The sequence below is a fragment of the Bombina bombina genome, chromosome 4 (genome assembly GCF_027579735.1).
Source record: "Bombina bombina isolate aBomBom1 chromosome 4, aBomBom1.pri, whole genome shotgun sequence".
Lineage (NCBI taxonomy): Eukaryota > Metazoa > Chordata > Amphibia > Anura > Bombinatoridae > Bombina > Bombina bombina.
This window is the reverse complement of record NC_069502.1, coordinates 255,022,169-255,046,904: the sequence shown is the minus strand read 5'-3', so window position 1 is coordinate 255,046,904 and position 24,736 is coordinate 255,022,169. Positions and strand designations below refer to the sequence as shown.

General features: G+C 42.7%; 1 protein-coding gene across 1 annotated transcript in view; it reads right to left on the bottom strand.

Annotated features, from left to right (window-relative positions):
* The window catches only part of PASK (PAS domain containing serine/threonine kinase), a 426,576-nt gene that overhangs the window by 83,775 nt on the left and 318,065 nt on the right, over positions 1 to 24,736 (bottom strand). The window contains exon 17 of the mRNA XM_053709902.1: positions 11,301 to 11,453. Coding sequence (XP_053565877.1) covers positions 11,301 to 11,453 — 153 coding nt within the window. The remainder of the gene's footprint in view (positions 1 to 11,300; positions 11,454 to 24,736) is intronic.

The window sequence follows — 24,736 nt, the reverse complement described above, 5'->3', positions numbered from 1 at the left end:
ACACACCATATACATACACACACACACACCATATACATACACACACACACACCATATACATACACCATATACATACACACACACACCACCATATACATACACACACACACCACCATATACATACACACACACACCACCATATACATACACACACACACCATATACATAGGCTTACCAGAAGTCCCACTTTTACTGGGATTGTCCCAGTTTGGAGGCGCTGTCCCAGTGTCCCACCCAGTTGTTCATTCTGTCCCAGTAGGGTTGCCACCTCCAGGTTTCAAATCATGTGTCCGGGTTTCAGACCGGCTCTCCAGCATAGTTGGATACTGGTACTTTGTTACATACAGCCCTGCTTAGCTTAATGTTCGTGTCCTTCAAAGTTTACATTTAGTAATACAGGCTGTTTTTTTAATTTTGTAGTACTATTTGGTTTATTTTTCTAAGAATTTAACACCCCCCCCCCCCGACTCCTGGTGACATTGCCGGTAATACACCTTTAGGGGAATCATATGGGTATGAATAGGCAGGATTTTTGGCCTGTATCTTGCTTTACTTCATGCAGGATAGCAATTTGGCTATAATCTTCCTGCATTATGGTATAGAGTAGCCTCTTAAACAGCTTTAGCAGGTACATGGTTCTTTTTTTACTTTCATTCAATGTTGTATTTATTCCTTATCAGTATTTGGCTCTGTTCCTTAATAAGACACATAAAACACATATTACACTGCAGATATTAAATTGTGAAATTGATAATTATGAAAGTGATAATTATGCTTGATGTTTGGCATTATTTAGAATCTGAGATTTAGATTAATGATTTATTTGCCATGACAACGTAATGGTGCCTTTTTCACTAGGGGGTGGTGTATGTTATGGTCTATTTAAACTGTGTGATTCACTTGTTTGACTGAGGAAGGGTAGAGTATCCACGAAACATTACACACATAATAATTGCCACGCCCCCTTGACCATGCTCCTGATCACACCCCTCCTGGCACCGCACCAGGTGGTCCCAGTTTCACCTCTAAAAATTATGGTAAGCCTACATATACACACACACCATATACACAACATACACACCATAGACACACACACACCATATACACACAACATACACACACACAACATAAACACACACACACTTATTAAAGAACAAAAAAAATGGAAGTATTTTGGTTCGCTCCTACACTCCTAGAATACATTTGTTAAACCCTGACTTACCTTTTTTGCAATGTGCTGTTTCCTTCACCGCACTGGAGATCAGGAAGTGAGAGAAAATTGAAAAGAGAGGAACGTAGCAAATATTTCCATTAGGATAGAACGGAACAGTGACACCTGCAGGCAGAAATTAAAAGTGCAGGCAATTTTTTTTTTTTACTGACACTGCCGTTCTTTCTGCAGAGATCCTTCATTTTCAGCGATAAGAACTTAGATTGCACAGTGTTCTGCCTTGGGGATGAGAAGATTATCGTCCCTTAGTTCTTATCTTGTGGTAGGAAGGCACCCTTGCCTCCGGTAACCGTAGAAATAATGGAGTCCAGGCCTGGACCAAATAAAATCTTTCCCTTGAAGGGAAGAGAAATGAGTCTCAACTTAGAAGTCATATCCGCAGACCAAGACTTCAACCAGAGCGTCCGGCGGGCTAGGACCGCAAAGCCAGAGGCCTTTGCATTTAGGCGAATAATTTGCATCACAAATAAAATAATTAGCAATTCTCAAAGTTTTAATTCTGTCTTGAATATCCTCAAGGGGAGACTCCACCTCAATGAGTTCTGACAAAGAGTTGCACCAGTAGGTAGCTGCTCCGGCAAGGTTTCCCTTTTCTTATCCCTCGACTTTCTGAACGAAGAACTATACTCAAGAGGTTTAGTAGTACGTTTAGCAAGCGTAGAGATAGCACCATCCACCTTAGGAATGGAGCCCCACAAATCCAGTTGAGAGTTCGGGACCGGGAACAACTTATTAAAAGTAGACGAGGGGGGAAAGGAAGATCCAATTCTTTCCCATTCGTTGTTAACAATGTTCGCCATTTTAACCGGCACAGGAAAAGTCAAAGAAACTTTCCTGTCTTCGTAAACTCTGTCTAATTTAGGTATCATGGGTTCTTCAGGCAGCGCGGCCTCTGGAACCTCTAACGTAGACAGAACCTCCTTTAATAAAAAATACAAGAGCTCAATTTTAAATCTAAAGAACGGTTCCTCCGCAGCAGGAGGCTTAGACGCTAAGGACTCCGACCCAGAAAGTTCACCTTCTGAAGCTACATTGGATAACTGGGACATAATAGCTGAATCCGATAAATATTTAGATGACTCCGGGTCAGGAGAGCTGTTTAACCTTTCTCTTAGGTTTGTTAGAGCGAGGTAATGCACTTAGGGCCGTAGACACCGCCGTTTGTAACTGCGCGGCAAAGTCAGCAGGAAGAAGGCCCCCTCCGGATGGAGGATTAGATTTGCTACGAGGAACTGCATGTGGAGTGGATAATGTAGCAAGTGTAATCTCATGGGACGCAGAGTCCTGAGAGGTAGACGGCTCAGAGGGACTAATAGCCTTAGCAGGCTTGTCTCTCTTCTTAGACTTTATAATGGTGTTAAGGCATGTGGAACATAATTGATTGGGCGGGAAAACCACTTCCTCCTCACAATATAAACCGGTATGACATAGTACAGAAGAAGTACCTTCAAACATGTCAGAGTCCTCCATAGCTCAACTTATACCCACAGAAGGACACAAATAAAAATGTGTCCTTCACCACCTCCTAGACCCAGACAGTTAACAGAGGAAACGCTCTCCTAAGGTTGAAGCCTCAGCCATAATGGAGGAGATGAACATAGACTACATGCTATGAAAAGTACAGCAAGTTAATAGGAGCTGTGCAACACTTTTAAAAACGAAAGTGAAACATGTTTGTTCCAGCTAAAAACACACACACACACTATGAGCCCAGAAAATAAAATCACACAAAGCAACATGTATATAATTAATACACTGATTAATTAACCCCAACTGTTCAATAAACCCCCCCTCAGAGGATATTAACCCTGGATCCTATCAAAGGTATAAAGGAGCCACACTGTGACCCTGTTATAGTGTTTTATGTGTAAAAAATTTAAACAATCTTACCTTCAGGATCCATGATGTGGATCAGAACACAGCCTCTGAAGTGTGACAGTCTTATAGCAGTGCACCTGACATGGACTTGAGTGAGAGAAAGCAGGCAGTGAAACTCGTCAACTATTGTTAGCAGTAGTCTGGATGGTTTCGCAGAAAAACTTTCCCTGCATCTCCAGACTAACTTTCATCAATACTCTCACTGAGAGGTTGACATGACTACTTAAAGCTACAGTCCTATCTCGAAGGGCAGATACCCTTTTTCAGGACTCCCTGAATCTTCTGACACTTTTCTGCAACCTCCTATCGTGACGAAAGGCAAAGAATGACTGGGGTAATGAGGAAGTGGGAGGGATATTTAAGCCTTTGGCTGGGGTGTCTTTGCCTCCTCCTGGTGGCCAGGTGTTGTATTTCCCAACAGTAAGGAATAAAGCCGTGGACTCTCCCTATCTTAGGAAGGAAACCTATATTTCATGGTGTTCCACTTATGATTATTCCTGGCATTCTTTTAGAATTCCTATGATTCTTCAGTTTCTTCAGGATGGTTTGTCTGCTAATACTTTGAAATGACAAATCTCTGTTCTGTTTATTTCACAGAAAGATTGCTAATCTTCCTGATATTCACCGTTTCGTCCAGGCTTTGACTCGTATCAAACCTGTTATTAAATCTATTTCTTCTCAATGGAGTCTAAATTTGGTATTGAAGACTTTGCAGGCTCCTCCTGTTGAACCTATGCATTATTTGGACATAAAAACAGAATTTATGTTTACCTGATAAATTACTTTCTCCAACGGTGTGTCCGGTCCACGGCGTCATCCTTACTTGTGGGATATTCTCTTCCCCAACAGGAAATGGCAAAGAGCCCAGCAAAGCTGGTCACATGATCCCTCCTAGGCTCCGCCTACCCCAGTCATTCGACCGACGTAAAGGAGGAATATTTGCATAGGAGAAACCATATGATACCGTGGTGACTGTAGTTAAAGAAAATAAATTATCAGACCTGATTAAAAAAACCAGGGCGGGCCGTGGACCGGACACACCGTTGGAGAAAGTAATTTATCAGGTAAACATAAATTCTGTTTTCTCCAACATAGGTGTGTCCGGTCCACGGCGTCATCCTTACTTGTGGGAACCAATACCAAAGCTTTAGGACACGGATGAAGGGAGGGAGCAAATCAGGTCACCTAAATGGAAGGCACCACGGTTTGCAAAACCTTTCTCCCAAAAATAGCCTCAGAAGAAGCAAAAGTATCAAACTTGTAAAATTTGGTAAAAGTGTGCAGTGAAGACCAAGTCGCTGCCCTACATATCTGATCAACAGAAGCCTCGTTCTTGAAGGCCCATGTGGAAGCCACAGCCCTAGTGGAATGAGCTGTGATTCTTTCAGGAGGCTGCCGTCCGGCAGTCTCATAAGCCAATCTGATGATGCTTTTAATCCAAAAAGAGAGAGAGGTAGAAGTTGCTTTTTGACCTCTCCTTTTACCAGAATAAACAACAAACAAGGAAGATGTTTGTCTAAAATCCTTTGTAGCATCTAAATAGAATTTTAGAGCGCGAACAACATCCAAATTGTGCAACAAACGTTCCTTCTTTGAAACTGGATTCGGACACAAAGAAGGCACGACTATCTCCTGGTTAATGTTTTTGTTAGAAACAACTTTCGGAAGAAAACCAGGTTTAGTACGTAAAACCACCTTATCTGCATGGAAAACCAGATAAGGAGGAGAACACTGCAGAGCAGATAATTCTGAAACTCTTCTAGCAGAAGAAATTGCAACCAAAAACAAAACTTTCCAAGATAATAACTTAATATCAACGGAATGCAAGGGTTCAAACGGAACCCCCTGAAGAACTGAAAGAACTAAGTTGAGACTCCAAGGAGGAGTCAAAGGTTTGTAAACAGGCTTGATTCTAACCAGAGCCTGAACAAAGGCTTGAACATCTGGCACAGCTGCCAGCTTTTTGTGAAGTAACACAGACAAGGCAGAAATCTGTCCCTTCAAGGAACTTGCCGATAATCCTTTCTCCAATCCTTCTTGAAGAAAGGATAGAATCTTAGGAATCTTTACCTTGTTCCAAGGGAATCCTTTAGATTCACACCAACAGATATATTTTTTCCATATTTTGTGGTAAATTTTTCTAGTTACAGGCTTTCTGGCCTGAACAAGAGTATCAATAACAGAATCTGAGAACCCTCGTTTTGATAAGATCAAGCGTTCAATCTCCAAGCAGTCAGCTGGAGTGAGACCAGATTCGGATGTTCGAACGGACCTTGAACAAGAAGGTCTCGTCTCAAAGGTAGCTTCCATGGTGGAGCCGATGACATATTCACCAGATCTGCATACCAAGTCCTGCGTGGCCACGCAGGAGCTATCAAGATCACCGACGCCCTCTCCTGATTGATCCTGGCTACCAGCCTGGGGATGAGAGGAAACGGCGGGAATACATAAGCTAGTTTGAAGGTCCAAGGTGCTACTAGTGCATCTACTAGAGTCGCCTTGGGATCCCTGGATCTGGACCCGTAGCAAGGAACCTTGAAGTTCTGACGAGAGGCCATCAGATCCATGTCTGGAATGCCCCACAATTGAGTAATTTGGGCAAAGATTTCCGGATGGAGTTCCCACTCCCCCGGATGTAATGTCTGACGACTCAGAAAATCCGCTTCCCAATTTTCCACTCCTGGAATGTGGATTGCAGACAGGTGGCAGGAGTGAGTCTCCGCCCATTGAATGATTTTGGTCACTTCTTCCATCGCCAGGGAACTCCTTGTTCCCCCCTGATGGTTGATGTACGCAACAGTCGTCATGTTGTCTGATTGAAACCGTATGAACTTGGCCTTTGCTAGCTGAGGCCAAGCCTTGAGAGCATTGAATATCGCTCTCAGTTCCAGAATATTTATCGGTAGAAGAGATTCTTCCCGAGACCAAAGACCCTGAGCTTTCAGGGGTCCCCAGACCGCGCCCCAGCCCATCAGACTGGTGTCGGTCGTGACAATGACCCACTCTGGTCTGCGGAAGGTCATCCCTTGTGACAGGTTGTCCAGGGACAGCCACCAACGGAGTGAGTCTCTGGTCCTCTGATTTACTTGAATCGTCGGAGACAAGTCTGTATAGTCCCCATTCCATTGACTGAGCATGCACAGTTGTAATGGTCTTAGATGAATGCGCGCAAAAGGAACTATGTCCATTGCCGCTACCATCAAACCTATTACTTCCATGCACTGCGCTATGGAAGGAAGAGGAACGGAATGAAGTGTTTGACAAGAGTTTAGAAGTTTTGTTTTTCTGGCCTCTGTCAGAAAAATCCTCATTTCTAAGGAGTCTATTATTGTTCCCAAGAAGGGAACCCTTGGTGACGGAGATAGAGAACTCTTTTCTACGTTCACTTTCCATCCGTGAGATCTGAGAAAGGCCAGGACTATGTCCGTGTGAGCCTTTGCTTGAGGAAGGGACGACGCTTGAATCAGAATGTCGTCCAAGTAAGGTACTACTGCAATGCCCCTTGGTCTTAGTACCGCTAGAAGGGACCCTAGTACCTTTGTGAAAATCCTTGGAGCAGTGGCTAATCCGAAAGGAAGTGCCACGAACTGGTAATGCTTGTCCAGGAATGCGAACCTTAGGAACCGATGATGTTCCTTGTGGATAGGAATATGTAGATACGCATCCTTTAAATCCACCGTGGTCATGAATTGACCTTCCTGGATGGAAGGAAGAATTGTTCGAATAGTTTCCATTTTGAACGATGGAACCTAGAGAAACTTGTTTAGGATCTTGAGATCCAAGATTGGTCTGAACGTTCCCTCTTTTTTGGGAACTACGAACAGATTGGAGTAGAACCCCATCCCTTGTTCTCCTAATGGAACAGGATGAATCACTCCCATTTTTAACAGGTCTTCTACACAATGTAAGAATGCCTGTCTCTTTATGTGGTCTGAAGACAATTGAGACCTGTGGAACCTCCCCCTTGGGGGAAGCCCCTTGAATTCCAGAAGATAACCTTGGGAGACTATTTCTAGTGCCCAAGGATCCAGAACATCTCTTGCCCAAGCCTGAGCGAAGAGAGAGAGTCTGCCCCCCACCAGATCCGGTCCCGGATCGGGGGCCAACATTTCATGCTGTCTTGGTAGCAGTGGCAGGCTTCTCGGCCTGCTTTCCCTTGTTCCAGCCTTGCATTGGTCTCCAGGCTGGCTTGGCTTGAGAAGTATTACCCTCTTGCTTAGAGGACGTAGCACTTGGGGCTGGTCCGTTTCTACGAAAGGGACGAAAATTAGGTTTATTTTTGGCCTTGAAAGACCTATCCTGAGGAAGGGCGTGGCCCTTACCCCCAGTGATATCAGAGATAATCTCTTTCAAGTCAGGGCCAAACAGCGTTTTCCCCTTGAAAGGAATGTTAAGCAATTTGTTCTTGGAAGACGCATCCGCTGACCAAGATTTCAACCAAAGCGCTCTGCGCGCCACAATAGCAAACCCAGAATTTTTCGCCGCTAACCTAGCCAATTGCAAAGTGGCGTCTAGGGTGAAAGAATTAGCCAATTTGAGAGCACGGATTCTGTCCATAATCTCCTCATAAGGAGGAGAATCACTATCGATCGCCTTTTCTAGCTCATCGAACCAGAAACACGCGGCTGTAGTGACAGGGACAATGCATGAAATTGGTTGTAGAAGGTAACCTTGCTGAACAAACATCTTTTTAAGCAAACCTTCTAATTTTTTATCCATAGGATCTTTGAAAGCACAACTATCTTCTATGGGTATAGTGGTGCGTTTGTTTAAAGTAGAAACCGCCCCCTCGACCTTGGGGACTGTCTGCCATAAGTCCTTTCTGGGGTCGACCATGGGAAACAATTTTTTAAATATGGGGGGAGGGACGAAAGGTATACCGGGCCTTTCCCATTCTTTATTTACAATGTCCGCCACCCGCTTGGGTATAGGAAAAGCTTCTGGGGGCCCCGGGACCTCTAGGAACTTGTCCATTTTACATAGTTTCTCTGGGATGATCAAATTCTCACAATCATCCAGAGTGGATAACACCTCCTTAAGCAGAGCGCGGAGATGTTCCAACTTAAATTTAAATGTAATCACATCGGGTTCAGCTTGTTGAGAAATTTTCCCTGAATCTGAAATTTCTCCCTCAGACAAAACCTCCCTGGCCCCCTCAGACTGGTGTAGGGGCATATCAGAACCAGCGTCCTCATGCTCTTCAGTATCTAAAACAGAGCAGTCGCGCTTACGCTGATAAGTGGGCATTTTGGCTAAAATGTTTTTGATAGAATTATCCATTACAGCCGTTAATTGTTGCATAGTAAGGAGTATTGGCGCGCTAGATGTACTAGGGGCCTCCTGAGTGGGCAAGACTGGTGTAGACGAAGGAGGGAATGATGCAGTACCATGCTTACTCCCCTCACTTGAGGAATCATCTTGGGCATCATTTTCAGTGTCACATAAATCACATCTATTTAAATGAGAAGGAACCTTGGCTTCCCCACATTCAGAACACAGTCTATCTGGTAGTTCAGACATGTTAAACAGGCATAAACTTGATAACAAAGTACAAAAAACGTTTTAAAATAAAACCGTTACTGTCACTTTAAATTTTAAACTGAACACACTTTATTACTGCAATTGCGAAAAAGTATGAAGGAATTGTTCAAAATTCACCAAAATTTCACCACAGTGTCTTAAAGCCTTAAAAGTATTGCACACCAAATTTGGAAGCTTTAACCCTTAAAATAACGGAACCGGAGCCGTTTTTATCTTTAACCCCTTTACAGTCCCTGGTATCTGCTTTGCTGAGACCCAACCAAGCCCAAAGGGGAATACGATACCAAATGACGCCTTCAGAAAGTCTTTTTTATGTATCAGAGCTCCTCACACATGCGACTGCATGTCATACTTCTCAAAAACAAGTGCGCAATACCGGCGCGAAAATGAGGCTCTGCCTATGATTAGGGAAAGCCCCTAGAGAATAAGGTGTCTAAAACAGTGCCTGCCGATATTATTTTACAAAGATACCCAGATTAAATGATTCCTCAAGGCTAAATATGTTTATATATGAATCGATTTAGCCCAGAAAATGTCTACAGTCTTAACAAGCCCTTGTGAAGCCCTTATTTACTCTGTAATAAAAATGGCTTACCGGATCCCATAGGGAAAATGACAGCTTCCAGCATTACATCGTCTTGTTAGAATGTGTCATACCTCAAGCAGCAAAAGTCTGCTCACTGTTCCCCCAACTGAAGTTAATTCCTCTCAACAGTCCTGTGTGGAACAGCCATCGATTTTAGTAACGGTTGCTAAAATCATTTTCCTCTTACAAACAGAAATCTTCATCTCTTTTCTGTTTCAGAGTAAATAGTACATACCAGCACTATTTTAAAATAACAAACTCTTGATTGAATAACACTAAAAAACTCTAAGCCATCTCCGTGGAGATGTTGCCTGTACAACGGCAAAGAGAATGACTGGGGTAGGCGGAGCCTAGGAGGGATCATGTGACCAGCTTTGCTGGGCTCTTTGCCATTTCCTGTTGGGGAAGAGAATATCCCACAAGTAAGGATGACGCCGTGGACCGGACACACCTATGTTGGAGAAACTACTTTCTTGGAAAGTTTTTTTTCTCTTGGCTATCTCTTCTGCTAGTTCAGAGTTTCTGAATTCTCTGCTCTCTCTTGTGAGTCTCCTTATCTGATTTTCTATCAAGATAAAGAGACTTTTTGCCTAAAGTTGTAACACATTAATAGGGAAATTATTGTTCCTTCCTTGTGTCCTAATCCTAAGAATACTCTTGAAAGATCTTTACATTCTTTGGATGTGGTAAGAGCTTTGATATGTTAAGATTTCAGAAAGACTTCTAGTATATTTGTTATTTTTTCTGGTTCTAGAAAAGGTCAGAAAGCCTCTGCCATTTCTTTAGCATCTTGGTTGAAACTTCTGATTCACAAAGCTTATTTGGAGGCGGCCCAGTCTCTGCTTTAGAGAATTACAGCTCATTCTAAAAAGGTCAGTTGACACATTTTGGGCTTTCAAGGACGAAGCTTCAGTTGATCAAATCTGCAAAGTAGCCAACTGGTATTCTTTGCATACCTTTACTAAATTTTACAATTGTTGATGTTTTTACTTCTTCGAAAGCAGCTTTTGGTAGAAAGGTTCTTCAGGCAGCTGTCTCAGTTTGAATCTAGTGCCTATTAATTAGTCCGTAAAACAGCTTTATTTTGATGGAAAAATTCTAAATAATCAATATAATATACATATATTTTACAGTATCTATAATATTTAATAATTATTAATATTTTATATGTAATATTTCAATACTGCGTCTTAAGATAACTAAGCTTTCATGTGAGTTAACCCCGACAGCACGTTAGACCTAAATTATGAAATGTGATCGCGTTACACAAATTTTATATTCCTATGTTCATTACATATAATTTCTTTATTTTAATTATTAAATATATATTTCTATATATATGTGATAATGCTAATGTACAATGGATATCTATACCTATATGAATAGATATAGGGGTATATATATGTATATATATATATATATATATATATATATATATATATATATACACACACACAATAAAAATAAATGTCCTGTATGTGAACATTGGAATGTGAAATATTAATATCTACTGTCGGGTTAGCGTGCGAGCGATAACTAAGATAGTTTTCTTCTACGCTATACATTGAAGTCAACAAGTTAGCACGGTCGCACTATCCAAGGTTTGGAAGTTGGTGCGCGTCGGGTTTTGCTTGCATGAAAACTTTTAACTTTAAACTTCTAATGTGCAGGCTACCAGGCGTGCACAAAAAGCTTACGCCTAGTGAACTTTACAATCTAGCAGAAGCGCTAAATAGTGTGCCCCCTGTAATATAGCCATAGACCGGTTTAAAAAATACACTATAATTTTAGAGTATCAAAAATCCATGACTGGATTATATTCTTATGCAGTTTCCATTGTATATATAGCCCCCTTGTTATACTAGACACCTTTGTAGACCATGCAGCATTTTATGCTAATTAAAACTTAAATGAACGAAGAGAAGACCATTATCCTTCCCAGGGTTGGGAAGGAAAATGGGCTTCTCTTCGCTTATTTAATTTTTAACTAGCATAAATGAATGCATTGACAGTTTTGACTATGCCACCCTCCAGCTCCAATGCTGCTGCACTTTAACCGCTCACCTTTCTGTAGGCTTGCAGGTGGGTACACCTCCTCCCATGTATATTCTGCAAGGTTTATAGGCTGCGTCACCCAGGAATCTCGAACAAGCTCATCCAAAGTCATGCGTGTCTGGGGATCACTTTGAAGTAGACCAGATATAAGAGTTTGTAGTTCTAAGAAAAAGCAAATAATAAATACATATAAAAGACTACTCTCATTTCATTTTCAAAATTTTTTTAACCCTCTAACAGACATCAAGCAACTGTAGTCTGATGTATCGTGGAAAATAAAGGTTTGCCTAATTGGCAGTTCAAGAATAACTAAACAATTGTTCATAACTAATTGAGAAGTGAACTAAAAAGAAAAGCCACAAAAGAGAAAAAAAAGACATTTGACACTTGAAGATGGTTAGGTACATATGCTGCCTAAAAACCAAATGCATTTCTCTGATTATGCTGATGTGGCAACTGTACTGTTTTTTTTACCCACATTACTTATTGGGGTTTCATGTCTCTGTGAGATGCATATTTTTCCACTAGGAAAAATAAATAACTTTGAAATGGTTAGTCACCAAGTGTCTCTTACAGTGATCCGAGTATACCCGACAACCCATTTTAGCACTAAATATGCCAAGTGACCAATGTCTTTTAAAAATGGGTGTTAATAAGCACATATGTATGTAATTACTATGTATAGTAGCCCATTTATTACCCCCAAAAATTAACATAGGGCATGAATGAAAGAAGAGATACCTTCCTTCAAATGAGCAGTCCTTAAGCTGTCAGGTAACTGTAATAATAGTAACAAGAACATCACTGTTTGGTTTGCATTTGGAAATCTCTAATCATATCAAAGCCACTGTCGAGGAGGGAGGGGGGTTGTCTGGGCAGTTGTCATTGCCTGCAACAATATTGGAATTTAGCTTTAAAATCTACATAGTTCATTTCAGTTTTCTCTACTGGACAGTTGAAAATAGACAGGCTGGGGGGCGGAGCCAGCAGTGAAGCAGTACAGTCGCACATTTCAGTAGCTCCGACTATAACACATATAAAAATCAATTTCAAAGACTGTTCCAGCTCAAATATTTGTCCCTTAATGAAGACTGTTTAACACAAGTGATCTGCGCATCTAACCCTAACGTAAGCTTCACTAAATTGATAGAATCTCATGATTCCGGTGTGTATCTTGCTGACAAGCGGCTCTGAAATCGGCCATCTTGGGCCCATCACTACTGCGTTATTCTCAAGCCCGGCGCCTACTACCATCTTTCACTATGAAAACTGCGGAGCAAATTATGGAGGAGATACATTTTTTTATAGAAGGGTGCTGCAGCATGTTTGAGCGCTTACCCACCGTGGCGCTCCGGCAAGTAGATGCCAAGTCTGCGGATCATACTAACCACACGCCCATCTGCATGGCTACTTCCGGAGGTGGTGACGCTTTGGGGAGCATAACATTTTGGGAGTGGAGTATGGGACTGCAACGACTCACCTGACTTGGAAGGATCCCGAGGACAAGATATTTAAGGCAGGACGCCTAGTACCCTCAAGCAATGTAGCCCTCACCGGCTTGTCACCAGACACGATAAAGTGCTCCAGTCCAATACGACAACAAGTATCTCTTGCTGAGCCCAGTAGTTGCATGCGGGGCCTACCGCCTGCAGCTAAAGCAGCCCGAGATAGCTCTTACCTCATCTCACTAGTAACCTTCTCATCGCCGGACTGTTTTGCCCAGATCTGCTCGATTGCAGCAGTCCAAAGCCACAACATAGTGGCCCAGCGATTTGCGGAACTATACCATTAATGCTCCAGCAAAAATAAGTCAGCCCTTCACACCAGTGGGCTGCTGTGGTCAAATATCACAGACAGGCTACATAGATTAGGTATTGGCTGAAACAATTAAAACGGCTAAAAAGGGTTCAATACTAAGGGCGGATGGAACCTTTCTTATGCACCCATAACCTTTCAAAAGTTGAGACCTCCTATTGTGCCCCCTTACTTTCTAGATCTTTTGATGAAGGCCTAACGGTCTGAAGTTTTAAGCTTATGACTGTACTGGGGACTGACTGTTTAAGGGGCTATTTATTCTTCGTGTTCATCTTATCTAAATTATTAGCCCAAGGTTTGGCTTGCATTACGTTGCTTTACTTACTTATATTTCTCGCCCCACTCAAAATACTAGCACTGTAGTTATCTTAACACTGTTTGCTGTTCATGTCTGTTTTACACTTTATGATGGGTCAACTTGCATGTGTGCTCCACACTTATCCTTGGATTTTATATTTTTTCAATGCCCCATCTCTATATCGATTATTAGTAGGCACTGCAGCCAGAACCGGGACTTACATTTTTTTTTATTTTTTTTTGCTGAGTACAACACATTCTATTGTATAGTATATATTCTCTTTAGAGATGCTGCAGTATTTGGTAGACACATGTGAAACTTTATTACAATACACAGTTGTTCTTGTGGACTGATGGTGTTGGGACATGGGCTCAGATCACATCTAGGTAATTTTATAGTTCTCTCCACTGCCTTCCACCGATTAAAGCTAAAGTTAAAAGTAGGGACCTGATGACTGTCACGGTTTGCATTTTAAAAACTAAGCTTTGTGATTTCAATATATCTAGGGTTTTAATAGATGTGTGTTAGTACGACATATTGCAGTCTAGGTGTATTTATAGTTATATGTTTATTCTGGAGGATGTTATATCACTGAACCTGTGGACAAATGTTTCCTAGCAATACATTGCTTAGTTGGGTCTCTGAGAGCGTATGACCAAATATAGCCATGCTTACTTTTTACATGTCGTATACCCCCTAGCAATAGTAACTCTGGTAATATATCGCAAATAGTCCCCACTTAATAAAAGGATCCTATAAAAAGTATCGTATCTTATATAGTGGATTGGTCGGGCTCCCTCCTCCCCTACAAGTTTATCCATGTGCATGGCTTCTACATATGAAACATATGCCTACCTAGTGTGCTCACAAGATTTTCCACATAGATATGTTGTCTTGTTTTATTATTGCTTGTTTATTTTGAGCTGTGAACTAATAGTTTAATTAACCACCTCCCCCCCACATATATAACGTGCTCCCCTTTTAGGGGAGACTACCTAAGTGGTTTATCTTGCAAATACTGCAACCCTTACTACCATTCTTCTAATAGTAATCCTTACATCCCACCATATTGCTGACCTTATTTTTATTCACCTGACCTAGCATGATTGGTCAGCATCACTTATTTCTTCCCTAGTTCAGTAAGATTGTTTATTATATTCCCTCTAAACAGAATTAAAATGTATTGGGGCCCATGAGTGGCTCATTTCAGCATGTGAGGGATTTGTTTAATTCTAATAAGAAAATAAAAGAGGTCTTAATACGGAGATCCACAAGTGGTCTCTTCTCTTTCATATAGCCTTTGGTCCATGTTATCACCCTATAAAGTATGAGGTCCAATAGTGGCCTTCTATTCCCCATAAAAGGCTTAGATGAATATTGGCATGGGTTTCTCTTCCTTCTTTAGCAAATGTTCAGCCACAGAGCTTTATATAATGTAAATGGTAGGCATCATTTACTGTATACAAACTTCTACTTAATATTTTGCATTATGTTCCTTGATGTGGCAGATGTTACTGATTGCAAATGCCTTCTCAATGTGTAATTCATAAGGTCTACAGTACTATATGCTCTGAGGACATATGACTAGGCACGACTGCAGTCATGTGTGTACTAAAATTTGTATTTAAAGCTATAGCTTACAGATAATAGACGTTGTTTGTTACATGCAATTCACATCATGCTCTATTGATATGGTGGATATTGTCAATTGCATATGTTTTATTAATATGTAATCTCTGTGGTGTTTCTTTCCATAAGTCCTTTTTTCTGGAATATAATCATGCACTGTTATTATATTTTTTTTTTATGTATGCCAATACTTTGACCTCAATAAAAAAAAAAGAAAGAAAAAGAAAATAGACAGGCTAAGAAACACAGCGTGGATCTGTGTATTAACTTCCCATGATCCTCAGTCATACATATAGCCAAGTAGATGAGGAAAAAAAAGAAAAGCAGGAAAGATATAGCAGGGCAAAGAAGTGCAAAACAAATACTGCCTCCACCTAAACAAAAGGAAAGGACAGGCTAGTGGACTCTCACCATCATGAAAACATAAATTATGCTTACCTGATAATTTCATTTCCATCGTTACGAGGAGAGTCCACGACTTCATTCATTACTTGTGGGAAATACAGAACCTGGACACCAGGAGGAGGCAAAGAAACCCCAGCCAAAGGCTTAAATACCTCCCCCACTCATTCTGCAGAGGGAACAAGAAACAGTAGGAGAAATATCAGGGTATAAATGGTCCAAGAAGAAAAAAACTAAAGAAATTTAGGTCCGCCCAACGGAGAACCGAGCGGGAGCCGTGGACTCTCCTCGTAATGATGGAAATGAAATATCAGGTAAGCATAATTTATGTTTTCCATCTAATACTAGGCGAGTCCACAGAATTATTCATTACTTGTGGGAAACAAATACCCAAGCTCTAGAGGACACTGAATGAAAAAATGGGAGGGTAAAAAGGAGGCGGACCCTACTCTAAGGGCACCACAGCCTGCAAAACCTCTATCCCAAAAGCTGCTTCAGCCGAAGCAAAAATGTCAAATTTGTAAAACTTTTGAAAAAGTATGTAAGGAGGACCAGGTAGCTGCCTTACAAATCTGCTCCATAAAGGCCTCATTATTAAAGGCCCAAGAAGAAGCCACAGCTCTAGTAGAGTGAGCCGTAATCCTCTGAGGAGGCTTATGTCCCGCTGTCTCATAAGCCAAGCAAATCATGCTCCTCAGCCAAAAGGATAGGGAAGTAGAAGAAGCCTTCTGCCCCTTGTGCTTCCCCGAATAAACAACAAAGCAAGCTGAAGTTTGGCTGAAATCCTTCGTAGCCTGAAGATAGAATTTCAAAACTCGAACCACATCCAAGTTATGAAGTAACCGTTCTTTCGAAGGAGGATTAGGACACAAGGAAGGAACTTCAATTTCCTGATTAATGTTGCGATCAGACACAACCTTAGGGAGAAATCCCAGTCCAGTGCGAAGAACAGCCTTATCAGCATGAAAAACCAGGTAAAGAGGCTCACATTGCAAGGCCGTTAATTCAGACACTCTGCGTCCAGAATCAATGGCCAAAAGAAAAAGAACCTTCCAAGACAGAGTCTTAATGTCAAGAGAATGCATAGGCTCGAACGGAGGCCCCTGCAAAACCCTCAGAACCAGATTCAAACTCCAAGGAGGAGCAGAATGCCTAAACACAGGCCTGATCCTGGACAGAGCCTGAACAAAAACCTGAATATCAGGGAGCTCAGCGAGCTTCTTGTGTAACAGCACAGATAGGGCCGAAATCTGTCCCCTTAAGTTACAGGCGGCAAGTCCCTTCTCCAAACTGTCCTGGAGGAAGGAAAGAATTCTGGATACCCTGACTTTATGCCAGGAATATCCACAAGTTTCACACCAGAGTAAGTAGGTCCTCCACACCTTATGATACATTGCCCGGCTTTCTGGCTTGAATGAGAGTATCAATCACCCTCTTAGAAAATCCTCTTCTGGCTAAGACCAAGCGTTCAATCTCCACGCAGTCAGCCTAAAAGAATCTAGATTCTGATGCACAAAGGGGCCCTGTACCAGCAGATCCCTGTAACAGGGCAACCTCCATGGAGGGGAGTATGACATCCCCACTAGATCCACGACGGAGCAATCAGAATAGTTGATGCTTGCTCCAGTTTGATGCATGCCACTACACAAGGTAGAAGTTGTAGCGGTGGAAATATGTACACTAGGTTGAATCCCTAAGGCACTGACATCTATCAGTTCTGCCTGGGGATCCCTTGACCGCGACACGTATCTGGGTAGCTTGAAGTTGAGTCTGGACGAGATGAGATCTATCTCCGGAGTCCCCCAAATGTTGCAAATCTCCGAAAACACTTTGGAGTAAAGAGATCATTCCCCCGGATGAAACGATTGTCTGTTGAGAAAGTCTGCTTCCCAGTTGTCCACAGCCGGGATGTGGATCGCTGATAGCGAGCATTGTGGGCCTCCGCCCACTCCAGGATTCGAGATACTTCCCTCATGGCTAGGGAGCTTCTAGTTCCCCCCCGATGGTTGATGTAAGCCACCAAAGTAATGTTGTCCGACTGGAATCTGATGAACTTGGACGAACCGAGGAGGGGCCAAACCTCCAGAGCGTTGAAGATCGCCCGAAGTTCCAGGATGTTGATAGGGAGAAGAGGCTACTTCCGATTCCACCTGCTCTGTACCTTCCTGCCACCCCAAACCACTCCCCAACCTGAGAGACTCGCGTCCATAGTTACAATCTCCAAAGATAGTCTGAGGAAGGATGTCCCCCTGGGACAGCTGATCTGGACGGAGCCACCAAGAGAGAGACTCCCTCGACCCTTTGTCCAGAGAGACCAGTTGTGACAACTCAGAAGTGATCACCGTTCCACTGCCTCAGCATGCACAGCTAAAGAGGCTGGAGATGGAATCTGGCGAATAGAATGACATCTATAGTAGATACCATGAGCTCAATAACCTCCATGTACCGGGCCACTGAAGGCCTTGAGGAGGATTGAAAGGCAAGACAGCTGGATACAATCTTGCAACGTCTCTGGGCTGTTAGGAATATCTTTATGGCAAATGGAGTCTATTATCATGCCCAGAAACTGCACTCTGGTACTGGGAACCAAAGAACTCTTTTCTGAGTTTATCTTCCATTCATGAGATCACAGAAGAAGGAGAAGAGCTCTCAAATGGTCCAGAATGTCATCCGGATAAGGAGTCACTGCTATCCCTCTGGATCTCGCCACCGCGAGCAGAGCTCCCAGAACCTTTGTGAAGATTCTTGGAGCAGTAGCCAGCCCGAAGGGAAGAGCTATAATCTGGAAGAGCTGATCCAGAAAGGCGAACCTTAAGAACCTGAAGTGATCCTTGTGTATTGGCACATGAAGGTAAGCGTCCATCAAGTCTATCGTAGTCATAAACTGACCCTCTTGAACTAGGGGCAGTATAGACCTTATCGTCTCCATTTTGAACGATGGAACCGACAGAAACTTGTTTAAGCACTTTAGGTCTAGAATCGGACGAAACGTGCCTTCCTTCTTTGGGACCACGAAAAGGTTTGAATAGTACCCTAGACCCCTTTCTGATAAAGGTACCGGTACAATTACTCCTAGAGAGGAGAGATCCCTCACGCACTCTAGAAAGGCAATCCGTTTCTCTGGATTTGATGAGAGATTTGACAAGAGGAATCTGCCCCATGGAGGATGAGTTTTGAAACCTATTCTGTAACCCTGGGTAACAACTTCCAGAACCCAAGGATCCTGTACGTCTCTCAACCAAGCCTCCGCGAAAATAGAGAGTCTGACCCCTACGAGATCCATAGACGGATCGGGGGCCGCCCCTTCATGCCATTTTTGTCTCGGAGGGCTTCTTGCTCTGCTTGGCCTTATTCCAAGACAGAGGGTTTCCAAGATCCCTTGGACTTGTCCAAACAAAAGGGACGAAAATTAGGACCCTTAAGTTTATTCTTCTTATACTGCGGAAGAAAGGCACCCTTGTCCCCCATGACCGTGGATATGATTGAGTCCAGACCTGGACTGAAAAGAATCTTCCCTTTAAATGGAAGGGAAAGCAATCTAGATTTGGACGTCATGTCAGCAGACAACGACTTCAACCACAGGGCCCTCCGGGCCAGAAAAGAAAAGCCTGATGTCTTGGCATTAAAGCAAATAATCTGCATATTAGCATCACACATAAACAACCAATACAAGTATTTACGCCATACCCTATGGTAAATCTACAAGAACAGGTTGACGAGCCTGAAGCACAGGAGCAAGTAACTGTAGCGGATTCAAACCCCAAATCTTCTGCTTGCTAGGTAGTTAAGCTAACCATTGAGCTACTACAGCAGGCTATTTTCTCAGAAAAACTACGCCTAGCCCAGACTAGGCATTCAATTATCAAGCAGTCAGCTTCAGAGAATCCAGATTTGGACGGAGGAATGGACCCTGAAGCAGAAGGTTCTTCCTTAGAGGCAATCTCCACGGAGGAAGAGATGACATCGTCACTAAATCCGTGACCAGATCCTGCGAGGCCAGACAGGAGCTAATAGAATCACAGATGCTCTCTCCTGTTTGATACGTGCAAAAACTCGTGGAAGGAGAGCAACCTGAGGAAAAAACATAATTTATGCTTACCTGATAAATTTATTTCTCTTGTGGTGTATCCAGTCCACGGATCATCCATTACTTGTGGGATATTCTCATTCCCAACAGAAAGTTGCAAGAGGACACCCACAGCAGAGCTGTTATATAGCTCCTCCCCTCACTACCATATCCAGTCATTCGACCGAAAACAAGCAGAGAAAGGGGAAACCATAGGGTGCAGTGGTGACTGTAGTTTAAAATTAAAAAATACCTGCCTTAAAATGACAGGGCGGGCCGTGGACTGGATACACCACAAGAGAAATAAATTTATCAGGTAAGCATAAATTATGTTTTCTCTTGTAAGGTGTATCCAGTCCACGGATCATCCATTACTTGTGGGATACCAATACCAAAGCTAAAGTACACGGATGAAGGGAGGGACAAGGCAGGTACTTAAACGGAAGGTACCACTGCCTGTAAAACCTTTCTCCCAGAAATAGCCTCCGAAGAAGCAAAAGTATCAAATTTGTAGAATTTTGAAAAAGTATGAAGCGAAGACCAAGTCACCGCCTTGGAAATCTGTTCAACAGAAGCCTCATTTTTAAAGGCCCATGTGGAAGCCACAGCTCTAGTAGAATGAGCTATAATCCTTTCTGGAGGCTGCTGGCCAGCAGTCTCATAGGCTAAGCGGATTATGCTTCTTAGCCAAAAAGAAAGAGAGGTTGCTGAAGCCTTTTGACCTCTCCTCTGTCCAGAGTAGACAACAAAGTAGATCTTTGACGAAAATCTTAGTAGCTTGTAAGTAAAAACTTTAAAGCACGAACCACGTCCAGATTGTGTAATAGACGCTCCTTCTTTGAAGAAGGATTAGGACACAAAGACGGAACAACAATTTCTTGATTGATATTCTTATTAGATACCACCTTAGGTAAAAACCCAGGTTTGGTACGCAGAACTACCTTATCTGCATGGAAGATCAGATAAGGAGAATCACATTGTAAGGCAGATAACTCGGAAACTCTACGAGTCGAGGAAATAGCTACCAAAAAAGGAACTTTCCAAGATAAAAGTTTGATATCTATGGAATAAAGAGGTTCAAACGGAACCTCCTGAAGAACTTTAAGAGCCAAATTTAAGCTCCAAGGTGGAGCAACAGGTTTAAACACAGGCTTGATTCTAACTAAAGCCTGACAAAATGCCTGAACGTCTGGGGCATCCGCCAGACGCTTGTGCAAAAGAATAGATATTGCAGAAATCTGTCCCTTTAAGGAACTAGCTGACAATCTTTTCTCCAATCCTTCTTGGAGAAAAGATAATATCCTGGGAATCCTGACCTTACTCCATGAGTAGCCCTTAGATTCACACCAATAAAGATATTTACGCCATATTTTATTATAGATTTTCCTGGTGACAGGCTTCCGTGCCTGAATCAAGGTATCAATGACTGACTCGGAGAAACCACGCTTTGATCAAATCAAGCGTTCAATCTCCAGACAGTCAGCCTCAGAGAAATTAGATTTGGATGGTTGAAAGGACCTTGAAGTAGAAGGTCCTGTGTCAGCGGCAGAGTCCATGGTGGAAAGGATGACATGTCCACCAGATCTGCATACCAAGTCCTGCGTGGCCACGCTGGGGCTATCAAGATCACCGAAGCTCTCTCCTGCTTGATCTTGGCAATCAGACGAGGGAGCAGAGGAAACGGTGGAAACACATAAGCCAGGCTGAAGGACCAGGGCGCTGCTAGAGCATCTATCAGCGCTGCCTTGGGAACCCTGGACCTGGACCCGTAACAAGGAAGCTTGGCGTTCTGACGAGACGCCATGAGATCCAGTTCTGTTTTGCCCCAAAGTTGGATCAACTGGGCAAATACCTCCGGTTGGAGCTCCCACTCCCCCGGATGAAAAGTCTGCCGACTTAGAAAATCCGCCTCCCAGTTCTCTTCTCCTGGGATATGGATAGCTGAGAGATGGCAAGAGTGAACCTCTGCCCATAGAATTATCTTTGAAACCTCCAACATTGCCAGGGGGCTCCTTGTTCCCCCCTGATGGTTGATATAGGCTACAGTCGTGATGTTGTCCGACTGAAATCTGATAAATTTGGCCGCAGCTAGCTGAGGCCACGCCTGAAGCGCATTGAATATCGCTCTCAGTTCTAGAATGTTTATCGGGAGTAGAGTTTCCTCCCGAGACCATAAGCCCTGTGCTTTCAGGGAGTTCCAGACAGCACCCCAGCCTAGCAGGCTGGCATCTGTCGTTACTATAAGCCACTCTGGCCTGCGGAAACACGTTCCCTGAGACAGGTGGTCCTGAGACAACCATCAGAGAAGAGAATCTCTGGTCTCCTGGTTCAGATGCAGCTGAGGAGATAAATCTGTATAATCCCCATTCCACTGTTTGAGCATGCATAGTTGCAGTGGTCTGAGGTGTAGGCGGGCAAAAGGAACTATGTCCATTGCCGCTACCATAAGTCCGATTACCTCCATACACTGAGCCACTGATGGCCGAGGAATGGAACGTCAGAAATATTTTCATTTCTACCGAGTCTATCAGAGTCCCTAGGAAGGAAACTCTTGTGAGAGGGAAGAGAGAACTCTTTATGTTCACCTTCCACACGTGAGATCTCAGAAAAGCCAACACAATGTCCGTGTGAGACTTGGCTAGCTGGAAAGTCGACGCCTGAATCAAGATGTCGTCTAGATAAGGTGCCACTGCTATGCCCCGCGGTCTTAGAACCGCCAAAAGGGACCCTAGCACCTTTGTGAAAATTCTGGGAGCCGTGGCCAACCTGAAGGGAAGGGCCACGAACTGGTAATGCCTGTCCAGAAAGGCAAATCTGAGGAATTGATGATGATCTCTGTGAATAGGGATGTGTAGATACGCATCCTTTAAGTCAACGGTAGTCATATATTGACCCTCCTGGATCAACGGTAGAATAGTCCGAATAGTCTCCATCTTGAATGATGGTACTCTGAGGAATTTGTTTAGAATTTTGAGATCCAAGATTGGTCTGAAAGTTCCCTCTTTTTTGGCAACCACAAACAGTTTGGAGTAAAACCCTAGCCCTTGTTCCGCTTTTGGAACTGGATGGATTACTCCCATGGTATGTAGGTCTTCAATTTCTAAGGCCCAGGAATCGTGAACATCTCTTGCCCAAGCCTGAGCGAAGAGAGAGAGTCTGCCCCCTACTAGATCCGGTCCCGGATCGGGGGCTACCCCTTCATGCTGTCTTAGAGGCAGCTGCAGGCTTCTTGGCCTGTTTACCCTTGTTCTAAGCCTGGTTAGGTCTCCAGACTGACTTGGATTGGGCAAAATTCCCCTCTTGCTTTGCAGCAGGGGAAGCTGAAGCGGGACCACCCTTGAAGTTCCGAAAAGAACGAAAATTATTTTATTTGGTCCTCATTTTATTTGTTCTATCCTGAGGGAGGGCATGGCCTTTCCCTCCAGTGATGTCTGAAATAATCTCTTTCAGTTCAGGCCCGAATAGGGTCTTTCCTTTGAAAGGGATGTTCAAAAGTTTAGATTTTGAGGACACATCAGCAGACCAGGACTTAAGCCATAACGCCCTGCGTGCTAAAATGGCAAAACCTGAATTCTTTGCCGCTAATTTAGCCAGTTGGAAAGCGGCATCTGTAATGAAAGAATTAGCCAACTTAAGGGCCTTAATTTTGTCCATAATATCCTCTAATGGAGTCTCCATCTGAAGAGCCTCTTCTAGAGCCTCAAACCAGAAAGCAGCTGCAGTAGTTACAGGAACAATGCACGCAATAGGTTGGAGAAGAAAACCTTGAGGAACAAAAATTTTCTTCAGGAGACCCTCTAATTTTTTATCCATAGGATCTTTGAAAGCACAACTGTCTTCGATAGGTATAGTTGTACGCTTAGCCAGAGTAGAAATAGCTCCCTCCACCTTAGGGACCGTCTGCCACGAGTCCCGCATGGTGTCAGATATGGGAAACATTTTCTTAAAAACAGGAGGGGGAGCGAACGGAATACCTGGTCTATCCCACTCCTTAGTAACAATATTCACAATCCTCTTAGGGACTGGAAAAACATCAGTGTAAACAGGAACCTCTAAGTATTTGTCCATTTTACACAATTTCTCTGGAACCACTATAGGGTCACAATCATCTAGAGTCGCTAATACCTCCCTGAGCAATAAGCGGAGGTGTTCAAGCTTAAATTTAAATGCCGTCATATCAGAATCTGTCTGAGGGAGCGTCTTTCCTGAATCAGAAATTTCTCCCTCAGATAACAAATCCCTTACCCCTACTTCAGAACATTGTGAGGGTATATCGGATACGGCTACTAAAGCGTCAGACGGCTCAGCATTTGTTCTTAACCCAGAGCTGTCACGCTTTCCTTGTAAACCAGGCAGTTTGGATAAAACCTCTGTGAGGGTTGTATTCATGACTGTGGCCATGTCTTGTAAAGTAAATGAATTAGACGCACTAGAGGTACTAGGCGTCACTTGTGCGGGCGTTACTGGTTGTGACACTTGGGGAGAGCTAGATGTTAAACCCTCATTTCCTTCTGTCTGAGAATCATCTATTGCAATATTTTTAAGTGCTAAAATATGCTCTTTATAATTTATAGACATAATTGTGTGATATAGTGAGCGCTGGGAAGCTTAAAAGGACTGTGAGGTATGGATATGTTAAAAATGGAATGTATTTATTACAGTTAATATACAATGAAAATACAATATAATGCATACAAATTAAAAAGCTTCTAAAATTCTTCCTAAAATCTCTATGGATCCATGAGATATAAGTCTTAAGGATATAGTGTTACCTATATCTGTGGTGTTGGAACAAATATTACGTTAGCTCCGACAACAGTCTAAGACCATAGTATTATGGTCTATAAAGTGCAGTTTAAGCACAGATATTTACAAACAGCAGATGTGATGTAAATGGACAAAATTGGCGTGTCCATTTACATCACATCTGCTGTTTGTAAATATCTGTGCTTAAACTGCACTTTATAGACCATAATACTATGGTCTTAGACTGTTGTCGGAGCTAACGTAATATTTGTTCCAACACCACAGATATAGGTAACACTATATCCTTAAGACTTATATCTCATGGATCCATAGAGATTTTAGGAAGAATTTTAGAAGCTTTTTAATTTGTATGCATTATATTGTATTTTCATTGTATATTAACTGTAATAAATACATTCCATTTTTAACATATCCATACCTCACAGTCCTTTTAAGCTTCCCAGCGCTCACTATATCACACAATTGTAG